The 21869-nt window shown below is 42.5% G+C and overlaps 1 protein-coding gene across 47 annotated transcripts in view; it reads right to left on the reverse strand.

Annotated features, from left to right (window-relative positions):
- The window catches only part of RIMS1 (regulating synaptic membrane exocytosis 1), a 291550-nt gene extending 270125 nt beyond the window's left edge, over positions 1 to 21425 (reverse strand). For 18 of the 47 annotated variants that reach the window (XM_067467911.1, XM_060752868.2, XM_060752901.2 and 15 more), the window contains exon 1: positions 20469 to 21424. In XM_067467911.1, coding sequence (XP_067324012.1) covers positions 20469 to 20650 — 182 coding nt within the window. In that variant the 5' untranslated portion in view covers positions 20651 to 21424. Of the gene's footprint in view, positions 1 to 20468 lie in introns of all 47 variants that reach the window. The other 29 variants (XM_060752859.2, XM_060752857.2, XM_060752858.2 and 26 more) reach the window with 3 other exon arrangements.
- Between the last annotated feature and the right edge of the window lie 444 nt (positions 21426 to 21869).

Genomic DNA, 21869 nt, shown 5'->3' on the forward strand with positions numbered 1-21869 from the left:
AGGAGAATAAAAGACAGCTTAGATTTCTACAAAATCTGCACATGTTGACGTGTATGTATAGTTGCAATTTTGGAAATACAATGGCTCCTTAATATCCAATGGGCTACATTACCAGTGGATGTTCAAGTCTCATTTCACACACACACACACATGCACACATATATACCATGGCATAGCAAAACATGATTCCTTATATCAGTGGTTCCCAACCTGTGGTCGGTGGACCACCAGTGGTCCGCAAGAACTAAAATATGCTCCATGGCCACACCGTTGTACCGAGAGTGACTGGTCTTGTGAAACCCTCTTATAGTGCTAAGACAACAGAGATGTCAGGAGGGGAGAGGCTGACTACCCATGAAAGGTGCAATAAGCCTCCTGAGTGCTGCTTCTCCTCCTCCTCCCTCCCCCTGAGTGGAGCCATTCCATGTGGTGCCTGGAAGCGGGGGTGCCTTGGTATCTTCGTTTTTAGGCCTGTTCCTGGTGTTCTTAATAATCTAGACCTCATTCACTCTAGATTATTAAATATGGTTTTCTGTGGGTGAGCAGATGGTGAATACTGGATGTGTTCTGTATCAGAAACTAGAGCTGTTGTGGTCTATCCAATGCAATTCTCTGAATCAGCACCCAAAATAACCAAACTGAATCTAAAGTTGACCAAAAACCAATTCATAACCCTTTTGGTACTAATGTTGGTGAGTGGTCCATTGTCAAAGTGGTCCCTAGTCTAAGGGGTCCCTGGTTAAAAAAAAAAAAGGTTGGGAACCACTGCCTTATATAAAATGGGAAAAGCAAGGTTTGCTCTTTGGAATTTTGAGGAGGGGACATTTTTAATCCCTGGAGGGTGAAATCAGTGGAGACAGAATCTGGAGGGCTGGCTGTCTTTAGTATAATTTAAAGAGAAACGCAGTGCATCTCACCATTATGCCAGACTCTTTGGCCAAGTGACCTCCTCAGTCTATTAGTCAGGTACAAAACTTTCAATTTATAGATGTCTGTCCTCTATAAATCAAGACACATGATCATTCTTTTACACACAGAGACACACACAAAGAATTTCCTCCCACCACAGAGAGAGAGAGAAATGTATACAAAAGCAAAAGACTTTTGTTCATGTGCAAGAAGGTGGTCCTATTTGTTCAGACTCACCAGGTCACCGTGACATTCTACAACTGCCAGGGAAGCGTGCCTGTTTCTCTTGCCAACCCTTTTATGGAAAATACATGCTGGCCGGGTAGGCGGGGCTGTGTGAATTTGCCCTTAAAACAGCTTATTGCAGCACTGGAGTCAGGGCAAGCAAGCATCCATTGCTCATGCCTTCCTGACATTAACAAGCAAAGCAGCTAATGCTTGAGAAAAGAGAAAACAAGGCGAGGGAGAAAGTGGTATGTGGAAACAGAAGTCCTATGTTATCACTGTCTAGTGGAAATTAAGGGAGGGGGATCACGGTACTTTGGAAATTAAAGGGATTTTTTTCAAGGAACTTTGTACAGGATCTGTATATAGTTTGTGTTTGAGAGCACAGAAGAAGAAAAAGCACTTAATCATTGCAATGTCAAAAGCTAATAATGCAAAGCAAGTGTACGGGGCAAAGACAAGACAAACACTTGAAAGCTCAGTCAATTGGTAAAATCAGTTCAACTATGGCGGGACACTTTATGTGGCGTAATGTAAAATAAACCATGACTTCACGTTTGATCAGCCCACACACCGCCTTGCCAGAGAAAGAAAAATATGCCATGCAGTTGAACAGTAATGAACAAGTATTTTACTCTTCATAGTTCAGAACAACATATGTACAATATGATCAGTTGCACCAACTCACACAATGTCCTTTTATGAGAGATTTAAAATAGGCTTTCATTGTGCATGTTGAATAAACTCCTTCAGCAGCTCATGAAGCAAGAGCACACTCCAAAATCATCTCTCTCTACCTCTCCTCTCTGACTGCATAGCTCAAGCCTGAATAAAAATGTAACAGTATCCAAAAGTCCCAGACTCAGTCATCACCACGGGCACTGCCTGACCAATCAGCTTCATGCATCTTACTTTACAGTTAACACACACACATTAACTGATTCCTTGTATGCTCCATGCTCATGTTTATTTTCCCATAAACACGTGCACTTTAGGGATTTATACACTGTAGGGATTTATACACCAGAAATTCCCTGCAATATAAGCAATATAACCGGTGTTTTAAAAAGGTCTAGGACACAGTTGTATGTGCACAAGAATTACTACAGAGACACCTGTTAAATATGACAACACTACACAACAAATGAGCTTGGCCTTTCACTGTTGAGATGGAAATTGTATCGCTACAGGTGAAAATTCTTTCCGTTTTTGCATCTTTACAAGAACAAGCAGGCGGTATTTCGAATTATGTTAAATGGCAAAGATACATGACATCTTTCCTCCAAGGGAAATTTCAGTACTACAACAATGACCTTTTCACGGACAAATGAAATATGAATAGATTCGACGTAAGTCATGGAATGTTGTTGATCAAGTGATACTTCCTCTTCCTAAGTACCAATGGCGAGGTTAAATGGATTCAATGAAATGAAAAATGAGTTAATAGAACCTCTCAGTTGCCAGTGCCTCAGGAACAGGATTTCTTTTCCCCCATGACAGTCAAGTCTTATATTATTAGCAGCATAAGCTAGATGCACTTGCAGCTCACAAAACAGACAGTAATTACTCCAAAAGTTGCCCTGCATTTTAAAATGATAGAAAACCCAACACTGTTTCAATGTAAACATGAAAGCCGGCATAAGCATTTTCATTCACACTTAAATAACATCAAGACAAGGCCAGCAGCTCAGAACTAAATGGCCAAATGTAGGCTACAAACACATCCCAGTAGCTCCAAGGCACTATGCATGCTTAATCTGGAAATTTTTCTCTGTGTTTAATAATACTATGAGAAATAGAACAATGACAATCAAACATAGCACTGCCTTTTTGAAAATGGCAGAAGTGCAGTTCTGCATGTGTCTGTTTTGGGGAGAAATGAACAAGCAGGGTTATAAGAATACAGTCACTCACCAACTAACTCATACAAGTATTCCCTCCCACATGCTTGCAACTCGGTCGAAGTGAATGAGAACACACAAACAATGTATTTTCCCTGTTCACAGTTAACTGCCTTCCCACTTCTGCTGGCTTATTCCTCTGAAATAGAGCCTACAGCACCTGGCTTTTGTATGTGCCACAATCATGACCAAGTAGTGTTAGTAAATACAGCACAATTATGCATCCCTAAGTTTATGTTACACATTCATAACTGCACTACAATCCACAAGCTTAAGCAAATTAAACCTCATTATGCTTACAGGTGCGACTTGCCTCTTTTGTTGCTGTTTCTGCTACAATAGACTGATCCAGTGATTTGCCCATCCCACTGCACACATAAGGAATGTTGGTAAATCCAATTACTTTTTTCTCTGAAAGGATCGTCGGAAAGAATCAGTAATAATAATAACTTTATTCTTATATCCTGCCACCATCTCACCGAAGGGACTTGGGGTGGCTTACATGGGGAACAAGCCCAAAAGGAACAGAAATAAAATATAGCACAAATTAAAATACAATGCATTTCAATAATTAAAACAATAAAACCAAACAGACACCATAAAAACATAAAAACAACAATAACCATCAACCAGTAGCCAAGAACAGTGGGTGTGTTCAGATCTAGGAGGGTGGGGCAAAAGCTAGTGCAATACAGTGGTAAGGGCGGGGCGGGTAATAAAGTGCTACAAGGCCAGACAATGAGTTAGGGCTAAAGGGGCCTAGTCAATAGATGAACCGATTAATCAAAGGCGCGTTGAAACATTCAAGTTTTCAGGTCTTTATGGAAGGTGGACAGGGTGGGCGCTAATCTAATCTCCCTAGAGAGAGAGTTCCAGAGCTGGGGGGCCACCGCCAAGAAGGCCCTCTCCCATATTCCAACCAACTGTGCTTGGCACTGAGGGAGGAGAGGGAGAAGGGCCTCCCCAGCAGATCTTAAAGCCCAGTAAATGGAGCCTCACAAAATAATCTCAGAATTGTCAGTCTCCTTCCTTTCACCAATGCATCTCATTCTCACCCTGAACAACTGCTCTCTTCTTCAGCAGCACTGTTGGTCTGTAGAAAACACTGATCTTAACAGAACATTTTCATTCAGGCTGATCCACAAAAGCCAACCACAGTTGTCTCATTTCCAATACAAGATCAACCAATTAAGGTATGAACATGCCATGACATGTAAACCAGGAATCCATCCACACTACAGAATTATAGTACCACATTGTTCTTTAACTGATATGGCAGCACCCCATGGAATCATGTTATTTGTAGTTGAAGGAAGGCTTTTTAGAATTATCACTCAGAGAGCACCTTTTTTATCCTCACTAAACAACAAACCTCATGATTCCATAGGATAGAACCATAACCTTCCACAGTTAATATGCGCTATTCCACTTTTTCACTTGTTTTTAAGATCTCCCATATACCACACTACCTTGAATCTAAAGCTCACCTTTTTTGGCTAAATTACCTTCCCAAAATTAGGGTGAACATCAGATTCATGTAATATGGTAATCTTAGTGCTGAGCCAAAGTAAAAGGGGAAGCTGCTTCAGGAGCACCTGGAGCTCCTCTTTGAGGGCCTCACATCTAATTTAATTGCCATGGCTAAATGCTATGCAATGATGGGATTTGTAGTTTTGTGAGGCATCAGCATTATTTGGCAGGCCCATGAATCCAAACTAGATTGTAATCTTTGTGTTGGCATATCTGCCTGTGAAATAACTTCATGTCTTGTGACATAGTGCAAGCATGCTTCTAAATATACCCTGTCTTAAGCACTTTGTGCTGTTACAGCAAGTCATATGGGTTCATCATGTCTGACCTGATAAACTTTGACTCACAAAGGCTTAACTATTATGAGCAAAATGAGCTGAAATGAGTTCCAGTTCTAGGAAATAAAGTGGGGTTACAACAACAACAACATATGCCATGCTTTTATGAAGTAGAGCGGTTGAGATTCATTATACATCATGTGAAATGATGACATATTTTCCACAAAACAGTCAACAGTATAGTATTTTCTAACAATTCACAAATACAAAACATAAAATCACAAACATGGAATTCATAAATATACCATAACTGTTATACTGTCCATTTCTCCTACTTCTTTGCCACCCTGCTTTTTAATTTTTTAATTGACCAACTACTAATAATATTGGATTGATATTATCCATCTTCTATACAATTATATATTCAAAATTTAGGACAGTGCTCTTAAATACATCAGGATACTAGTTGGATGCTTTTGGGACTTTCATCCATAAACTAGTTACAACAAATTATCAGTTGTACTGGAGGAAATGCTTGACTTATTATGGTGTCATTGGGTCAATTAAAATTTTACTATTCTGTCTGAATGGGGTTGTGCATCAGAGCCAACAACAAGTGCCCCCAATGACTTCAGTGGAGTTACTCTGGATTGGTTTGGTGGTATCCTGGCTAGAAATAGAAGAAAGACAACAGACATTATTCATTGATCTGCAGAATGCTCTATAAAAATTTTTGGCAACATGGTATTCATCCATCTTCTGCACAAAGAACAGGAAGACTAAAGAGAGATGGAGGGAGGGAGAAAATAAAAAACTATTCCTGAAAATCCTCAGGCATAAAATAAATCTCTGTATCCAAGTGCAAGAACCAGTGTAGTGTAGTGGTTTGAGTGCTGGATTGAGGACCCTGGGAGACCAGTGTTCAAATCCCTCGCTTGGCCTTGGAAACCCACTGGGTAACATCAGGCAAGGCACACCCTCTGCACCTCAGAGAAAGGCTATGACAGCCCTATGAATAGATATTGCAAGATAACCCCATCATAGGTTCGCCTTAGGGTCACCATACATTAGAAATAAATTGCAGGTGCACAACGAAAATATATCCAAGTGACCGGTGTTTGGCTTAAAAAACAAATCTTGCACATTAATAGTAATTATAAAATGATGGAATTATGCCCTGTTCCCAGAATAATGAGAAATTGGGTTCAGTCCTGTAAGAGTTTATCAAAGATACAGTATGTGTTCAGGAAAATATCTCCACCACTACTCAACAGGATGTGGTTTGAGTATTCCCACTTCTGAAATATAGCCTACAGCATCTGCGATTCATTTGCCTAGTACTGACCCTGCTTAGCTTCCAAGATCAGACAGAATCTGGTGCCTTTAGAGCAGAGTTTCTCAAACTGTGCTCCTCCACATGTTTTGGACTTCATCTCCCACAATTCCTAAAGTTGGTAAGTTGGATGGGATTTCTGGGAGCTGAAGTCCAGAAACCCTGGAGGAGCACAGTTTGAAAAACTCTTCTTCAGAGTATTTAGGCATCAGGAAGCTATGGTTCGCATCACCACACAGCCATGGAAACTTACAAGGCGCTTAGGCAAATAACACTTCCTCAGGCTAGGAAGGCATTGAGATACTTCCACTCAATAAAACTTGCCAAGAAAACCCTATGACATAGTTTCTGTATCATGGAGGCATATAACAACAACAACAACAACAACAACAGTGCAGTCAACCAAAAGTCATCATAGTTTATTAGGATCAGAACTAAAATAGCCACCTTCTATACAATGAAATTGTCTGCAAGACAAGACAGGAATTTGTTGGACCTGATATTCTTGGCACAGTTTGACTGCCAACAAATATCAGAATATTTGAAATCTCCCATTGCTACAACATCACTCTTCTTTTAAAGTGCTTCATTCACAAACTAGTTGTTGGCTGGTTTTTCGGGCTGTATGGCCATGTTCTAGAACCTGGACCAAAATTACCAAAAATGAATCCTAACAGGGAGAAATGTAGGGTATTACACTTAGATTTGAAAAGTGAAATTCCTAAGATGGGTGATCGCCAGCTTGACAACATAGTTCATGTGAAAGGGATCTAGTAGAGTCCTAGTAGGCCATAAGCTGAACATGAGTGAATAGTGAGTGACACTGCAGCTAAAAGTTCTAACGTGACTCTAAGCTGCTGCAATAGTGTCTACGTCAAGTAAAATAATAGTACCACTCTGTTTGGGTCAAACCTCACCTGGAATACTATATCCAGTTTTGAGTACCACGATTCAAGAAGGATATTGACAATCCAGAATACATCCAACAGAGAGTAACCAAAGTGGTAAAAGGTCTGAAACAATAACCTATGAAGAGTGGCTTATGGAGCTGGGTATGTTTAGCTTGGAGAAACATTATGAAGTGACACAATAGCCAGATTTTAATATTTGAAATGATGCCATATTGAAGATAGAGCAAACCTGTTTTCTGTTGCTCCAAAGATTAGGACATGGACAGTGGAGTCAAACTACAAGAAAACAGATCCCACCTAAACATCAGGAAAAGCTTCCTGTTAGTAAGAGCTGTTTGGCAGTGGAATATGCTGTTCTGCAGTGTGGTGGAGCTTCCTTCTTTGGTGGTTTTCAAACAGAGGTTGGCTGGGTTGTAGGTTTTTCGGGCTGTATGGCCATGTTCTAGAAGCATTCTCTCCTGACGTTTCGCCTACATCTATGGAAGGCATCCTCAGAGGTTGTGAGGCCCAGCTGGCCATCTATTAGTGCTTTGATTGTGTTTCTGCATTTGAGGGGGAATGGAATGGATGCTCCTTGTGATGTCTTCCAACTGCTTTATGATTCTGTGATACTGAAAGGTGATTTTTTTCAGAAATCCAGGAGTAAAAGTGAGACTCAATTGTTGTTTCAATGCTAGGCATTTCCTCCAGAATATACACCACAATCCTTCAGTTATTCATGAAAAACTAGACAATGCTTTTCCTTACCCAGAACATTCTGGGGAAATTACTGCTCCAGTCAAGCATTCCCTGCCTCATTTTGCAGGGAAAGCAATGGAGGTGCTTAGAGAGTCTGGGGCTTCTTGCATGCCTCTAACCATATTTCACTCAGCCTCTCCAGCTTTCCCTTTGCTCAGCTTGAGACAGTAATGCAGGAGCACTGATCATCGTATAATTAGGCAACCAGCCTCTGTGATCCCAGAATCTCCCAGGTGTCTGTGGTTTCTCAGGACTCGGCCCCCTCACTTTCCCCTTTCTTTTCCACTTCTGATCAAGCTTGCCATGTGTCATATAGCTCCTTTAGCTGAAACTGGGTTAGTTAGCTACAAATTATCAAACCTAAATGAATATTTCAAAGGTGCCAAGTAAACTTGTAAGTATATAGTCTGAACACTGCTTGCTCCCCTTTCATTTTGCAAAATATTATCTAAGAGGTATATTAAATGCATTTCACTTTATAAACTCTGGTGAGAGATTCTGCCTCTCAGACCCCTCCCACACTGCCCTATATCCCAGGAACTGGTCCCAAATTATCTGCTTATCCCAGAATATCTGGCAGTGGAGATTCAGGCCTTTCCACACAGCCATATAACCCAGAATATCAAGGCAGAAAATCCCACAATGTTTGCTTTGAACTGGGTTATCTGAGGCCACACTGCCATATATTCCAGTTCAAAGCAAATGATGTGGGATTTTATTCAGCTGTGTGGAAGGGGCCTCATATAACCCAGTTCAAAGCAAGTGATCTGTGATCAGATCCTGGGCTATAGGGCAGTGTAGAAGGGGCCCCAGGGCCCTTCCATACAGCCCTATATCCCAGAATATCAAGGCAGAACTTGGACTCAGATAACGCAGTTCAAAGCAAATATTGTGGGATTTCCTGCCTTGATATTCTGGGACATAGGGCTGTGTGGAAGGGCCCTCATAAATCCATTCTCAATCCTTGCTGAAAAGAGGCTAACATTCTGGGGAACTACTCCTAAGCCAACATGCTCACATATTTCCCATTATCCCCCCTTTTTCTTTACAGTGGTATTGTTTTCCTCCCCCGCCCTTTCCCTTGCAGACTGAAACCATTCAATTTCCTTTTTCTTTTCTCCTCATCATCCCCAGGCCCTTCCACACAGCCATATAACCCAGAATATCAAGGCAGATAATCCACAATATATGCTTTGAACAAGGTTATCTGAGTCCACACTGCCTAATAATCCAGTTCAAATGAGATAATGTGGGATTTTATACAGCTGTGTGGAAGCGCCCCCCCCCCCCCAACTTTAGAAACAGCTGTCATTACTCATTTATTTATTTATGTATTTATTTGCAGTACTTATATTCCGCCCTTCTCACCCCACAGGGGACTCAGGGTAGATTACAATGCACAATGCCATAGACACACAACATATATAGACAGACACACAGAAGCTATTTAACATTCCAGCTTTCACGGCGGTATTCTGGCCACCAAGAGAGCTATCGTTTCACCGTCCATTACTGACAATGATGGAGTACTTCCTCATTCTTTTTGAATGGTTGCTGGAGATTTTTATGGCATCGTAAATTAGTTAAATTAACCTCCCCACATAAGCGGTACCTAAATTTCCTACTTGACAGATGCAACTGTCTTTCGGGCTGCAAAAGCCAACAGCAAGCTACACAATGGTCAAAAGCTCACTCCGACCCGGGCTGGCTTCAAACTCATGACCTTTTGGTCAGTAGTGATCTTAATGCAGCTGACTCCCAGCCAGCTGCACCACGGTCCCAGTGCACGCCATAATCCCGGTGCTTGGATTACAAGGACTTTATAACACCAACCTGCTCTGTTGCAACAACTGTGCTAGTGTAAATAATGAATACACACCACATTGAGAACCTTCAATATCATGCCTCTCTTCATTAGCACAACTGCACTGGTTTGCTAATCTGTAGTCTTCAGCACACAGCCTCCATAACCCTGCTTTCCTGCCCTATTCCCAGGATGTCTTGCAATTCATTTAATTTTTAAATTATTTTTAATTCAGTTGCTCAATTTCAGCATAAAAATAGACAAGCAAATGCACAAACACACACACACAGACACACACATATGCAGAACGCTACTATCTTGAGAATAATGAGGGAAGGGAGGAATGGAGGAGACTCCCACTTACTGATATCATGTGAGTGCCAGGATGCTGGCAAAAAAGCGGAAGAGGCCCATTGCAGCAAGGTAAGAGAATGGCAAGCAATTGATGAATTTATCAGTTAATTAAAAGGAAAGAGGGAATCATGGGGGAAGGCAAACCAGTAGCAGGACGTACATGCCATCATATGATAGCTACCATCACAAAAGATGATGGTCCAACAGCAATGACTGTCTGCCTTGTGTGACAAAGTTTCAAATCTCATCATCCCTGACCATGTTTATGTTAGTTGAAAGCACTTGGAGTCCAACAATATCTAGAGCAGGCCTGCACAACCGGTAGTTCTCCAGGTGTTTTGAATTCCTGAACATAGGGCAAGCTGGCAAAAGCTTCTGGAAGTTGGAGTCCCAGATACCTGAAGAGCCACAGGTTGTGCAGGCCTGCTATAGTGGATCACCGGGGTTTACCACATTTTTAATGCCTTCTAGAGAGCAAACAGATCAAAAAGTCTCAGATTTTGTTCCTTTTCTTTCTGATTTTATTGGGTTCAAATAAACTGATCTGGGGATTTGGTACAAAAAGTTTATGATTATACCAGAACTTGACAGAAAACATTATGGGATAAAGAAACATGTATGGATCTCCAAAGTAAAGTCCAGGTGAATGGTTCCCTGGCATCCTGACAGGTTCAGTTCTAGCCGATTTTAGAAGTCTGCAAGATGGACTTTTTTACTTTTAAAAAAATTGACACTCCGAGATGTGCAGAAATTCGTAAGTGCTGGTGTGGATATATATATATGCGCACACAAGCAGATTTCTTGCCATTATCTCTCCTCACCCTCCTGCTGCCTTTACATTTGCCCTCTTGAACCCCACTTCCCTTTGGGGTCACTTGCTTGGGCCCACTGTGTAAGTTCAAGCTCTGTTTAATTCTATAAACATGAGAGCCAAGGAATGCTTGCAGAGAGTTCTCATGGGAATTGCTTTCAAATTGTGCTTCCATTTAGCCACCTGTGTGTCCACGGCTCCATTTGTTTACAGCTGTTTCAGGATTTTTAAAATGTGCACATGCTCTGGAGCAGTCCACACCAGCATATTGCAATAAAGTCCCATGTTCTTCTTGAGTGCAGGGATATATAGCCCAAACGTATCTCTCCTTATGAACCATCTAGGACTTTAAGATCATCTGGGGAGGCCCTGCTCTCGGTCCTGCCTCCTTCGCAGATGCGTTTGGTGGGAACTAGTGACAGGGCCTTCTCAGTGGTGGCCTCTCGGCTGTGGAACGTCCTTCCTAGGGATATTAGATCGGCCCCCTCCCTCCTAACATTTCGTTAAAAAAGTTAAAATCTGGCTTTTTGAGCAAACATTTGCAAATGCAATGTAACAGGCAAATATAGATCTACAGAACGACTGGACGATGTGACTGGAAATTGATTTTAGTAAGAAGATGCTGAGGAGCTATGTTTTTATTGATTTTGTATGGTTTTTTTATATTATATGCTAAATGTTTTTGTTGTATTTTATGTTGTTGAGGGCACTGAATTGTGCTGACTGTAAACCGCCTTGAGTCGCCTTTGGGCTGAGAAAGGTAATATATAAATGCAGTAAATAAATAAATAAATTTTATCTCACAATTTTCAGTCAATGACAGTGCAATTCAGCACACATTTCCAAGAAATGTTATCTAGCCACACACACACCTTATCCCAGTTTCTCTCAGATTTTAGGGCCTGTCTAGAAGAGCCCTAAGACTTTCTGGTCTTTTTAATCAGTCTCAATGCACCCAAATTCAAAACCCATGTAGACTTAAGGATTGATGACAGAGAATATGCTGGCTTTAAGCCTTCCCTTGCTTATCTCTGTAAATAAGACAGAAAAATATATAGATATAAATACAGCTATATATACACACACACACATATATTTCCTAACTGTATCTGGCAGGCTCTAATAATCTTGGATTCCGGTAGACATTGAGAGCCTTCAAAATATGCAAATATAATATACTTACAGTTATGCTTGAAAGTATACATATACAAAATATGCTTAGAGTTAAACAACTAAAGGGTTTGAGATTGTTGTTATTTTAACAATCAACTTAAAAGCTTTCTAACGGATAAACTGTTTGCCGGAAAGGGGAGGGTATTGTTCACATATTTTTCTGAAGCAAGTGAATTTATTTTCCCTGAGACTATTTTGCATTTTTGTTTGCAACTAGGTTTGTCAGGTCTTTGCTTTTCTCTTGGTGTTCAGGTGGGGAGGGACTTCTTCAAGCAGTTCAGGTGGAGAAGAAAGTTTCGTATTACTGTGTGGGTTGGATTTAAAGCCTGGGTATCCAGCTTTCCATTTGTACCAAGGCTCCTTGGCTCCAAATAAAAGTGTTTGTGTTATACTTGGGCAGTTATAGGCTCAGCAAAAAAAAAAGTTAGGAGAGACTGTAGGGAGCTAGGGAGTGAGGCACTGGGGACAAAAAAAATACATAAATAAAAACAGGATGAAATGAAAGGAAAGCTGTGAGCCATGTTGACTTGTATCAAAAGGCAGATACAAAAATGAGCATTGAAACCTCTCACTTTGCTTTGGCTTCTCTAACACATATTGCCAACATTTTTCAAATGTCTGATCTTAACCTAAGTATATTTTAGACAATGATTTCAGATAGCGGGGAGGTATCTCTGAAAAATAAACATCAACTGTCCCATGTTTTGCAAGTGAAAGGACTGCATAGTCTGCAGTCACAAGGAATTAACATCACATCCCATAAAAGTGCCTCAGAGTCACAATCCTTCCAATGTAATGGAGGGGTTTTTCCAAAGCACTTAGTGTTGACCTGACTCTGCTCCTAGTGTTGCCTTTGGTAAAAGCTCGAACTTACTTGATTTGGAGGGAACTACAGGCATTTCGAGTGCTACTGCAAATGGCAGCATGTATAGATTTTTCCCAAGTTCATGGCAACATACCTAACAGAATGGAGTACATAATTTCAGATTTGCTGAATTATAGCCATATTTTGTGATTGTATACCTCAATATAGATGTACAGCATTTTGGTTACATTTGAGATTACACCCTTGCTAACCAGTTTCAAATGAAAATAAAACCAGTACTGATCATGAAAACAGAAGAGAACCCATGCTGCATAAGCTATAGCAAGTCTAGCAACAGCATGCAAATGCAAATATATTCTTCATCCTGGATACTGCCTCTGATACTCAAGATGATATATAGCCAGCTTGTTTAGTAGCCATTGACAGCTCTAACCTCCATAAATGTGTCTGAATACCCTTTTAATTCTGTCCAAGTGGCAGCCACCAAAATGATCTGTGAGATCAGACTCCACACTTCAGCAAGTCACTGAATGAACTACAGTCAGCCCTCCACATTCACTGGGTTTGGGGCTCAAAAACCCATGACACTTGGAAAATTATGAATAAAAAATATTTTTTTTAACCTGAGAGAACACCCCCCTAGGAATTTATAGGTACTCTGGTACAATTTGATAGTCAATATTCACCAGAAGTTGATTGTAGAGTTGTGCTAGAGGACCTAGAGAGACCATATTAATCAAATCTGTGAATAATCAGATCTGCAAAAGCCAAACCCACAAACCAGACACATTTCATCTGCCTGGTTAAGTATTATAAGAATCCAATTTCTATAGACTACATATAATTGTATAAGTCTTTGTCATGTTCTCCAGAAAGCAAATACATATAGTATTAAATGCTTCCAAAGTTTTTAGGATCCACTTTATATGGACAAACTAGATAGCCAAACTAGATAGATTAACAAAACAAATTTTTCATTCACAAATGAACTGAAAAGATTAATTTTAATATTTACTTTTATAAAGGGTTTAAAAAAATAAATATAAGTTGTCAATTTTGTACAATTTCTTTAATTCATGACAATGGCTACTTACAACAGAAATCACCAACCTCTTGTCCAACATAAATCCAACTAATAAGATAGTACAGTCTACAAGGAATGAGTTGGAAGAAAAGAAAATGGATATTTAGATTCTTCAGGTAGAATATACTTAAGTGGATGTTAAAATCTGGACTGATTTTAACACCCATTTAAGCATAGTTCTAACTGAAGAATGGACCAATGGACCTAAGGACCAATGGAAAATACTATCGAAGGCACACGGTATGTGCATGCATTCTTGTTTATTTTCTTTTCCCATAGTCGCACAGAGGAAACTATATTCTGGAAAAGGGTGGGACAACTGGAAAAAGGTTATCAGATGATGCTTTCATACAGAGTTTTACAGTTACATCAAACATATGGGCACACCTTTATTTGAGCACTGTCTAACTTTTTTATCGTGTCAGAGGCCAATTGAGAATACTACAAGTTGCTTCTGGTGTGAGAGAATTAGCTGTCTGCAATGACATTGCCTAGAGGATGCCCAGATGTGTTACCATCCTTTGAGAGGCTTCTCTCATGGCCCTGCATGGGAAGGTGGAGCTGACAGATGGAAGTTTCCCCTGTCTCCCTGATTCGAACTGCCGACCTTCAGGTCAATAGTACAGTGGTACAAGGATTTATCCCATTGCACCACCACAGCTCCTATTTTCTAATTGACTATGCTTTTTAGTTAGCCCTAAGAAAAGACACTATGGAACTGTTCCTATCGGGATTTTTTTTTGTAATGAACCAACAAAGCAGTCTGAATTTCTAATGCTTATCCCACTTGCTTACTTTATTATGTTTCTTTCCTTATTTGTTGCACACTGTCAACTTCTCTTTAGACACCACTTACTAAGCCCATGTAGTTCAGTGTTTTGAACATGGAAAATGTGTAATTCCATATTCCAAGTCCCTTTTATTGATACTGAGATTGTTGCATGAGATGCCTCTGATGCACAGTTGTGACTGATATGAAACTGATATTCTTCATGAGAAATGATTACATTATTGTGCTATTGTATCATTTTTTTGGTTTGGTTTCATTCTTTTGGAGACATCTGCAGAAATATACCCATCTAGGCAGTTTTTAAAGAAACTCCATCAGTACAATTATTACCTCTCTTGCTACTCAAAGACAAGATATTGCATTATGTCAGTTAAAAGCCATGATGTCAGTAAAAAGATTTTGGTGACTCTGTGGAAAGGTCCTTCCAAAGAGGATACTCAAGCCCAGGGAGTAGGAACACTACAAAGATCGACGAAACCTAAGCCAATATGTGTGAACAAGGCTGACAACACTTTCACTTTAACTAGCTATGAGGGCAAAAGTAGCAAAGAAGACAAAAATGGGATGAAAGTGACATTTTTGACAACCCTTTCTTTTTGAAATCCAGAACAAGGGAAGCAACTGAAAGCAGTTTTCTGGCACAATAAGAAGCACAAACAAGTCGATACAAGAGTAGAAAAGAAAGGTTCCTGCTAAAAGTTGCTTGAGTCATACACTTCTCTAAAGATGAAGTTCTATTGAGTTCAATGTGGCTTAATCCTAGGAAACTGGATTTTAATGTATAGGCTAAATCAGTGGTACGTTTGCTTTGTTAAAATGGACTTGCATTTCATTCCTAGATCCTGCCTTTTGCTTCCCCGGTTCTGCCTTCACTGGAACAGAGGCAGAACACTTCTGATCCAGCCTTCTCATGGGAAACGTGATTCCTAGAGAACTTCCACTAAATGCCTTAGTTCAGCCAAAATGCCATCCTTAGTTCACCCAAAATGTCATTTTATGTTGTCTTTATGTTGTTTTATGATGTCGTTCTTATAAAATTTTATTGAACTACATTTTAATTCTATGTTTGACTGGGCTTGGTCACATGTAAGCCGCTCCGAGACCCTTCAGGGAGATAGTGGCGGGATACAAAAATAAAGTTATCATCATCATCCTTATCCTTAAACTAAAACAGCTCATATTGTTGTCCTCTAGATCAGTAGTTCCCAACCATTTTTTGACTAAGGAGCACTTGACCAGGAACCACTCTCCAAAAGGGTTACAAACCAATTTTTGGTCAACTTTAGATTTGGACTGGAGTGCTGTTTCAAAAACCTTGCATTGGATAAATCACATCAGCTCTACTTTCTGATGTAGAACATATGCCATGGTCAGCAACAGGTGATGTGAAAGGAATGGAAATTAAATAAATAAATAAATAAAGCAGAGGGAGACTCACAGACCATATTTTCGTCCTCACTGCCCATTGATGGTCCACAGCCCATAGGTTAAGAACCACTGCTCTAGAGGAATGAAACTTTAAAACTTACTGTCCACAGTCAGTGTTAGTGTTGGGTACTTGTGATTTGTTGCGTTGGGAAGTGTAGCTCAACACATATGGAGGCATCAGATCAAGGAAGGTTACCCTAAAGCAGTGGTTCTCAACCTGTGGATCCCCAGGTGTTTTGGCCTTCAACTCCCAGAAATCCTAACAGTTGGTAAACTGGCTGAGATTTCTGGAAGTTGTAGGCCAAAACACCTGGGGACCCACAGGTTGAGAACCACTGCCCTAAACGCCCTCAAAATATTATTCCTTGTTATATTATATTATATTACTTAACCATAAAGCTACCTCAGCAGTGGACCCTGCTTCTGTAATTTTGATAACACAATGACACAAAGAAATCAAGTATATGATGCTATCCTGCCACAAAGATAAAGAAACAGGAGTAATAATCATTGACAGCACCGCATACATATTTTGCTAAGTTATACTAAAATAGTCACTATGCTGCAATACAAAACTAACCGTAGTGACTATTATTATTTCATTCCTACTGAAGAAAACATGTTGTTCTTTTTGCATGTGACAGGCTAAGGACCAGAACTTAGTCAAAACCCCTCCCTTTCAAGAGGAAAACTCATCTCTTAAAGAATATTTCCCTTTACCTGGGTGCAGCAATCCACCCCTTATTATATAGGTGCTTTTGAATGCAACAATCTGCTGTTCAAGGCTAATGAGAAATTCTCTTTGCAGAATTCTTTGGACATAGGTTAAAGCAATTTAAAATAATCTAGCTTCCAAGAGCTCAGAGAGCCATTTTCTGCTCTGATCAAGGGTTCACTTTCAAGAGGTGCCCCAAAACTCCTTTGAAGGTTCCCCTTCAACTATGTGGAAAACAGATTAGATACTGAGGTCTAATATGGCATAAGATCTAAGGTACTAAGTCGACATTTCTGGCACAGAGCGTACAGTGCTCCACCAGCACACAAGCCATCCATCCCTGCTGTGATGTGGTTCTGTATACAGTCAGCTGGTCCAAGAAAAGCTCGGTAGGAGAGAGGCAGTCAGGAGTTCACACACAGATGGCTGATGTCTTCCATGTCAGGAAATCCTCTCTAAACTATCTGAATCCTATCTTTAGACTAGACTTGGCACATTGGATAGCACCTTTAAAATTTAGACTTAAAAGGGAGCTGATCTATCACACCACTGACATGGAAGCATCAACTGCACTAATGCTATAGTTAGGTTCACAATCTGTCTTGCTCTAGGGTAGAGATGTCACAAAACCCTCTTAGGAAAGTGCAAACCACTTGTGAGACCAATGTCACAAGTTGCTTTCCCCAAGCCACACCATCCCCACATCTGATACAAGATGTCTTCTCAATGTTTCGAGGCAAGATTTGCTCTAACTCCTCTTAAATAATGTTGCTAGGGGGTTGAGAAGCTAAAATCACCTATCTGTTGCTTTTTTGAAGCTATGCAAAATGCAAATTATGGCAGGTTTGAGAGATCACTGCAGTCCCAAGCATACCACAAAGAAGTTAATCCAGGCCTAGGCAAACTTCAGCCCTCCAGGTGTTTTGGACTTCAACTCCCACAATTCCTAACAGCCTAGCGGCTGTTAGGAATTGTGGGTGTTGAAGTCCACAACACCTGGAGGGCCGAAATTTGCCCAGGCCTGAGTTAGTGAATGGATGAGATTGAGCTCACGCGGTATGGCACTGTATTAGCAGTAGCCCACACACACAAAGTTATCAATAATTTTGTTAGAGAGGGCTTTTGAACATTCATGATTTGGTTTATGTATGTAAGGCATTAAATTTTGCTATTGTTTTTTGCTTTGAGTCCCCACCCCCCACCCCACCCCAGGGGTGAGAAAAGTGGTATATAAATACTATAAATAAATAAATAAATAAAATTAAAGATGATTTCATATTTCTTTTTTATTCTCGTTAATAAAATCTAACGTTTTATAGATTCACTTACAAAGACAGCTTTGATTCTTAATTTTAGATATTCTTGGGGACTCCACATCCTGCATGCTCCTCACCACCAGTCTCAGTGGTAAAAGAAACATCAGCACACCCCAAAGGTTGCTAATTTCTGTCTTCTACCTTCACAGCACCCTAACCTTTAAAGCTGAACCTATTGTGTCCTCCTCTGAATGTGATTTTCCTGCTTCTTGGCTGAGTGCTGGACTGGATGGTCCACGAGGTCTCTTCCAACTCTATGATTCTATTACTGGGCCCAGGTGTATATTTGGACAACAGCACCTGCCACCACTATTGCAATTATCCAAATTCCATTCAAATTTCAGAGCGAGAACAGACAACATCACAATAAGAAACAAGGAAACACCCCAGGTCTATCCCTGGCAATATACATGGCAGAGAAGTTCAGAGAACACAGGGATTCCATATTATAGATGACACAGCTAGCTGGAGGGAGAGGAGAAGAACAGACAAATACTACAACTCACACCTTGGAATGCATTGCTTGGCATTCAATGCTCCGTCTCCACACCCCCCCCCCCCCAAAGCCTCACACTGTGTTTACACATCTTTTGGGAAGCCACCAATCCTCCAAATAAACACATGGGAAGCAAATGCATAGAGAGGAAAGGGGATTTTCTTAGTACCTCTACCAACAGGAAGCTGACATGTTACAGATACACAGGTATAAATATACAGATTGCATTCTGCTACCTAGGCCCAGAGGATGTTAGATGGAGACAAAGCCTCCCTCCCTCCCTGTACACAGGCCCAATAACCCTGTTTAGATGTAGCAATCCATCTAATATCGTGCTATTAGATCTCAGGACACTTATTGGTAGAAGGATAATGAATCTGTTCATGCATGACATGGGTGAGGAAGAGAGGCTGTAGCACAGCAGAGCTATGGGCAGTTTGAAATATGGACAGCTCCCAAATATGGCATCTCCCAGCACTCTGGCATCCCCATCACCACACACACACACTTTTACAGCTAAAGACTTAGGTTAGGGGATGAAGTCAACGGATGATAAGGTCCCACCAGTGGATAGGCACAGCCATTTCTGGGAGACCAGACATGCTATTGATTGCATTTATTGTATCCCCCATGGCATCTCTTCAAAACATGCCTTAAATCCACCACCATGCTGTACACACATATTGGTAAGATAAGAGGAGGGGGAGATTGAAAGGATTGGAAAGGAGGGGGGACAACTATAGAGACCCAGATGGAGAATTCCTGCAGGTGGTTGAGGGAACCAGGCACAAGCCAGCCACCAAGGCCCAGGGTGTGGACGTGCTTGTGCCAGGCGGGGGCAGCATGGCCTGTTCAAGGCTCCGGTGAGGGAAACCCCACCCTGAATGACCCTCCCAAAATAGGCTGGGTTGACTTGAGGGTCTGATGGGGTTTTCCCCTAAAAAAAACCTTTCAAATTCTTCCAAACGTTTGCTTTAACATCAAAATAAAGCCAGAAGTCATGGCTGATGCACCTTTTGGAGAGAACCCCAGAGGAGGCTAAGGGTTGGATTGTGGTTCAGGGGTCTCCTCACAGAGGAAGAGTTATCTCAGGAGTGAAGAGGAGGGAGGGAGGAAGAGGCACTTGAGGCTCTTCCACACAGCCCTATATCCCAGATTATCAAGGCAGGCAATCCTACATTATCAGAGTGTGGACTCAGGGCCCTTCTACACAGCCCTATATTCCAGAATATCAAGGCAGGCAATCCCACATTATCCGAGTGTGGACTCAGAGCCCTTCCACACAGCCCTATATCCCGGTATATTAAGTCAGGAAATTTCTCAATATCTGAGTGTGGACTCAGGACCCTTCCACACAGCCCTTTATCCCAGAATACCAAGGCAGGCAATCCCACATTATCTGAGTGTGGACTCAGATAACCCAGATATTGTGGGATTTTCTGTCTTGATATTCAGGAATATAGGGCTGTATGGAAGGGCCCTGGGTTGAGTCCACACTGCCATATATTCCAGTTCAAAGCAGATAATATGGAATTGATATCTTGGGATATAGGGCTGTGTGGAAGGGCCTTTGGATAGGGCCCGAGTGGGGCCTCAAGCCAAGCCAGGCAGCCCTAGAGCCCCTTTTCCCCTGCCCCCCCCTTTCCCCCCTGACCCCACCCCGCCATGCATGGCCCATTCATAAAACTCTCCCTCTCCTCCCTCCCTCCCTCGGTGGCTGACAAGACCAGATCCAGCCCACCCTCCCGCGAGGAGAGAGAGAGAGAGAGAGAGTGAGCGAGTGAGTGAATGAATGAACCAGGGAGAGAGGAGAGGAGAGGGAGGGAGGGGCCGGCCTGGGGCTTACTTGAGCATGGCCTCTTCCTTCTCCTCCTCCTCCTTCTGCCGGTCCATCACGGCCAGGATGATGTTGCGCTCCTCCTCCGTCAAGTGGCTCAGGTCGGGCAGCTCCGGCATGGGGGGCGGCACGGCGGGGGGACGAGAGGCGCGCAGCCCCACCGAGCAGGAAGAAGAGGAAGAGGAAGACATGGTGGTGGTGGTGGTGGTGGTGGTGGAGGGCTCCTCTCCTCTCCCCCCTCCTCCTCCTCCTCTTCCTCTTCCTCCTCCAACGCCTTGGGACCCGGGCGCGACGCTAGCCAAGCACGCCGCCGCCACCTTCTCCTCTTCTTCTTTTTCCTTCTCTTCCTCTTCTTCTTTTTCTTCTTCCTCCTCCTCCTCCCGCTACACTGGAGCCCTGTGTTCATGGGCAGCGGCAGCCAGCAGCTCTGGGGAAGCAGCAGCAGGAGAAGCAGCAGCAAGAGGAGGAGGAGGAGGAGGAGGAGGAGAGGCGGAGACCCGGGCGCCGTTCATGGTTGCTCCTCGCCTCCGCCCCAGAGCCGCCGCCGCCGCCGCCGTTGTTGCCCCTGGCTCTCTCCTCGCCCTTTGGCTTCGGGGCCTCAGGCGGATCCGGGGATGCCCCGCAGCCTCGGGCAGCCCAGCATCCTCCTTCCCTCTCCTCCTCCTCCTCCTCTTCTTCAAGGCTCCGGGAGGAGGAGAAGGCAAGGAAGGGAGCAGCAGCAGCAGCAGGAGCCACGGGTGGAGCTCAGGTCCTTCGGTGCACTGTCAGGGCTGGAGGGGGAGAAAGGAGGGAGGGAAGGAAGGAAAGAAGGAAGGAAGGAGGATGCAAGGAAGGAAGGAAGGAAGGAAAGAAGGAGAGAAGGAAGGGAGGATAGAAGGAAAGAAGGAAGGGCGGATGCTGCCGCGGCTCCAATGCTCCACTGCTGCTGCTGCTGCTGGGAGCGAGCTACAGGGAGGGGAGGGAGGGAGGAGGGAACTGGGTGTCACTTAGGCGGAGTCCACACTGCTCCACTCCCGGGTGATGCTCAAGGCTCTCCTCTCTCTCTCTCTCTCTCACTCACTCTCTCATCTCACCCACCTTCTCTCTCCCTCGCTTCCCTTTCTCAGCTCTCTCTATCTGCTCTGTTTCTCCCCTCCTCTCTCTCTCGCCCTCTCCCTCTTTCCATACCACGCTGGAAATATACATAGACACCTTTCTCTTTCTCTCTCCCTCTCTTCCACTCCCTCTTTCCACAGCATGCTGGAAATATACATAGACACCTTTCTCTCCCTCCCTCTCTCTCCCTCTCTCCACAGCAGCTGGAAATATACATACACACCTTTCACTCCCTCCTTCCCTCCCTTTCCCTCCCTTTCAGCACACTAGAAATATACATAGACACCTCTCCCTCCATCCATCCCTCTCTCCCTC

Source organism: Anolis sagrei, chromosome 1 (assembly GCF_037176765.1).
Source record: "Anolis sagrei isolate rAnoSag1 chromosome 1, rAnoSag1.mat, whole genome shotgun sequence".
NCBI lineage: Eukaryota > Metazoa > Chordata > Lepidosauria > Squamata > Dactyloidae > Anolis > Anolis sagrei.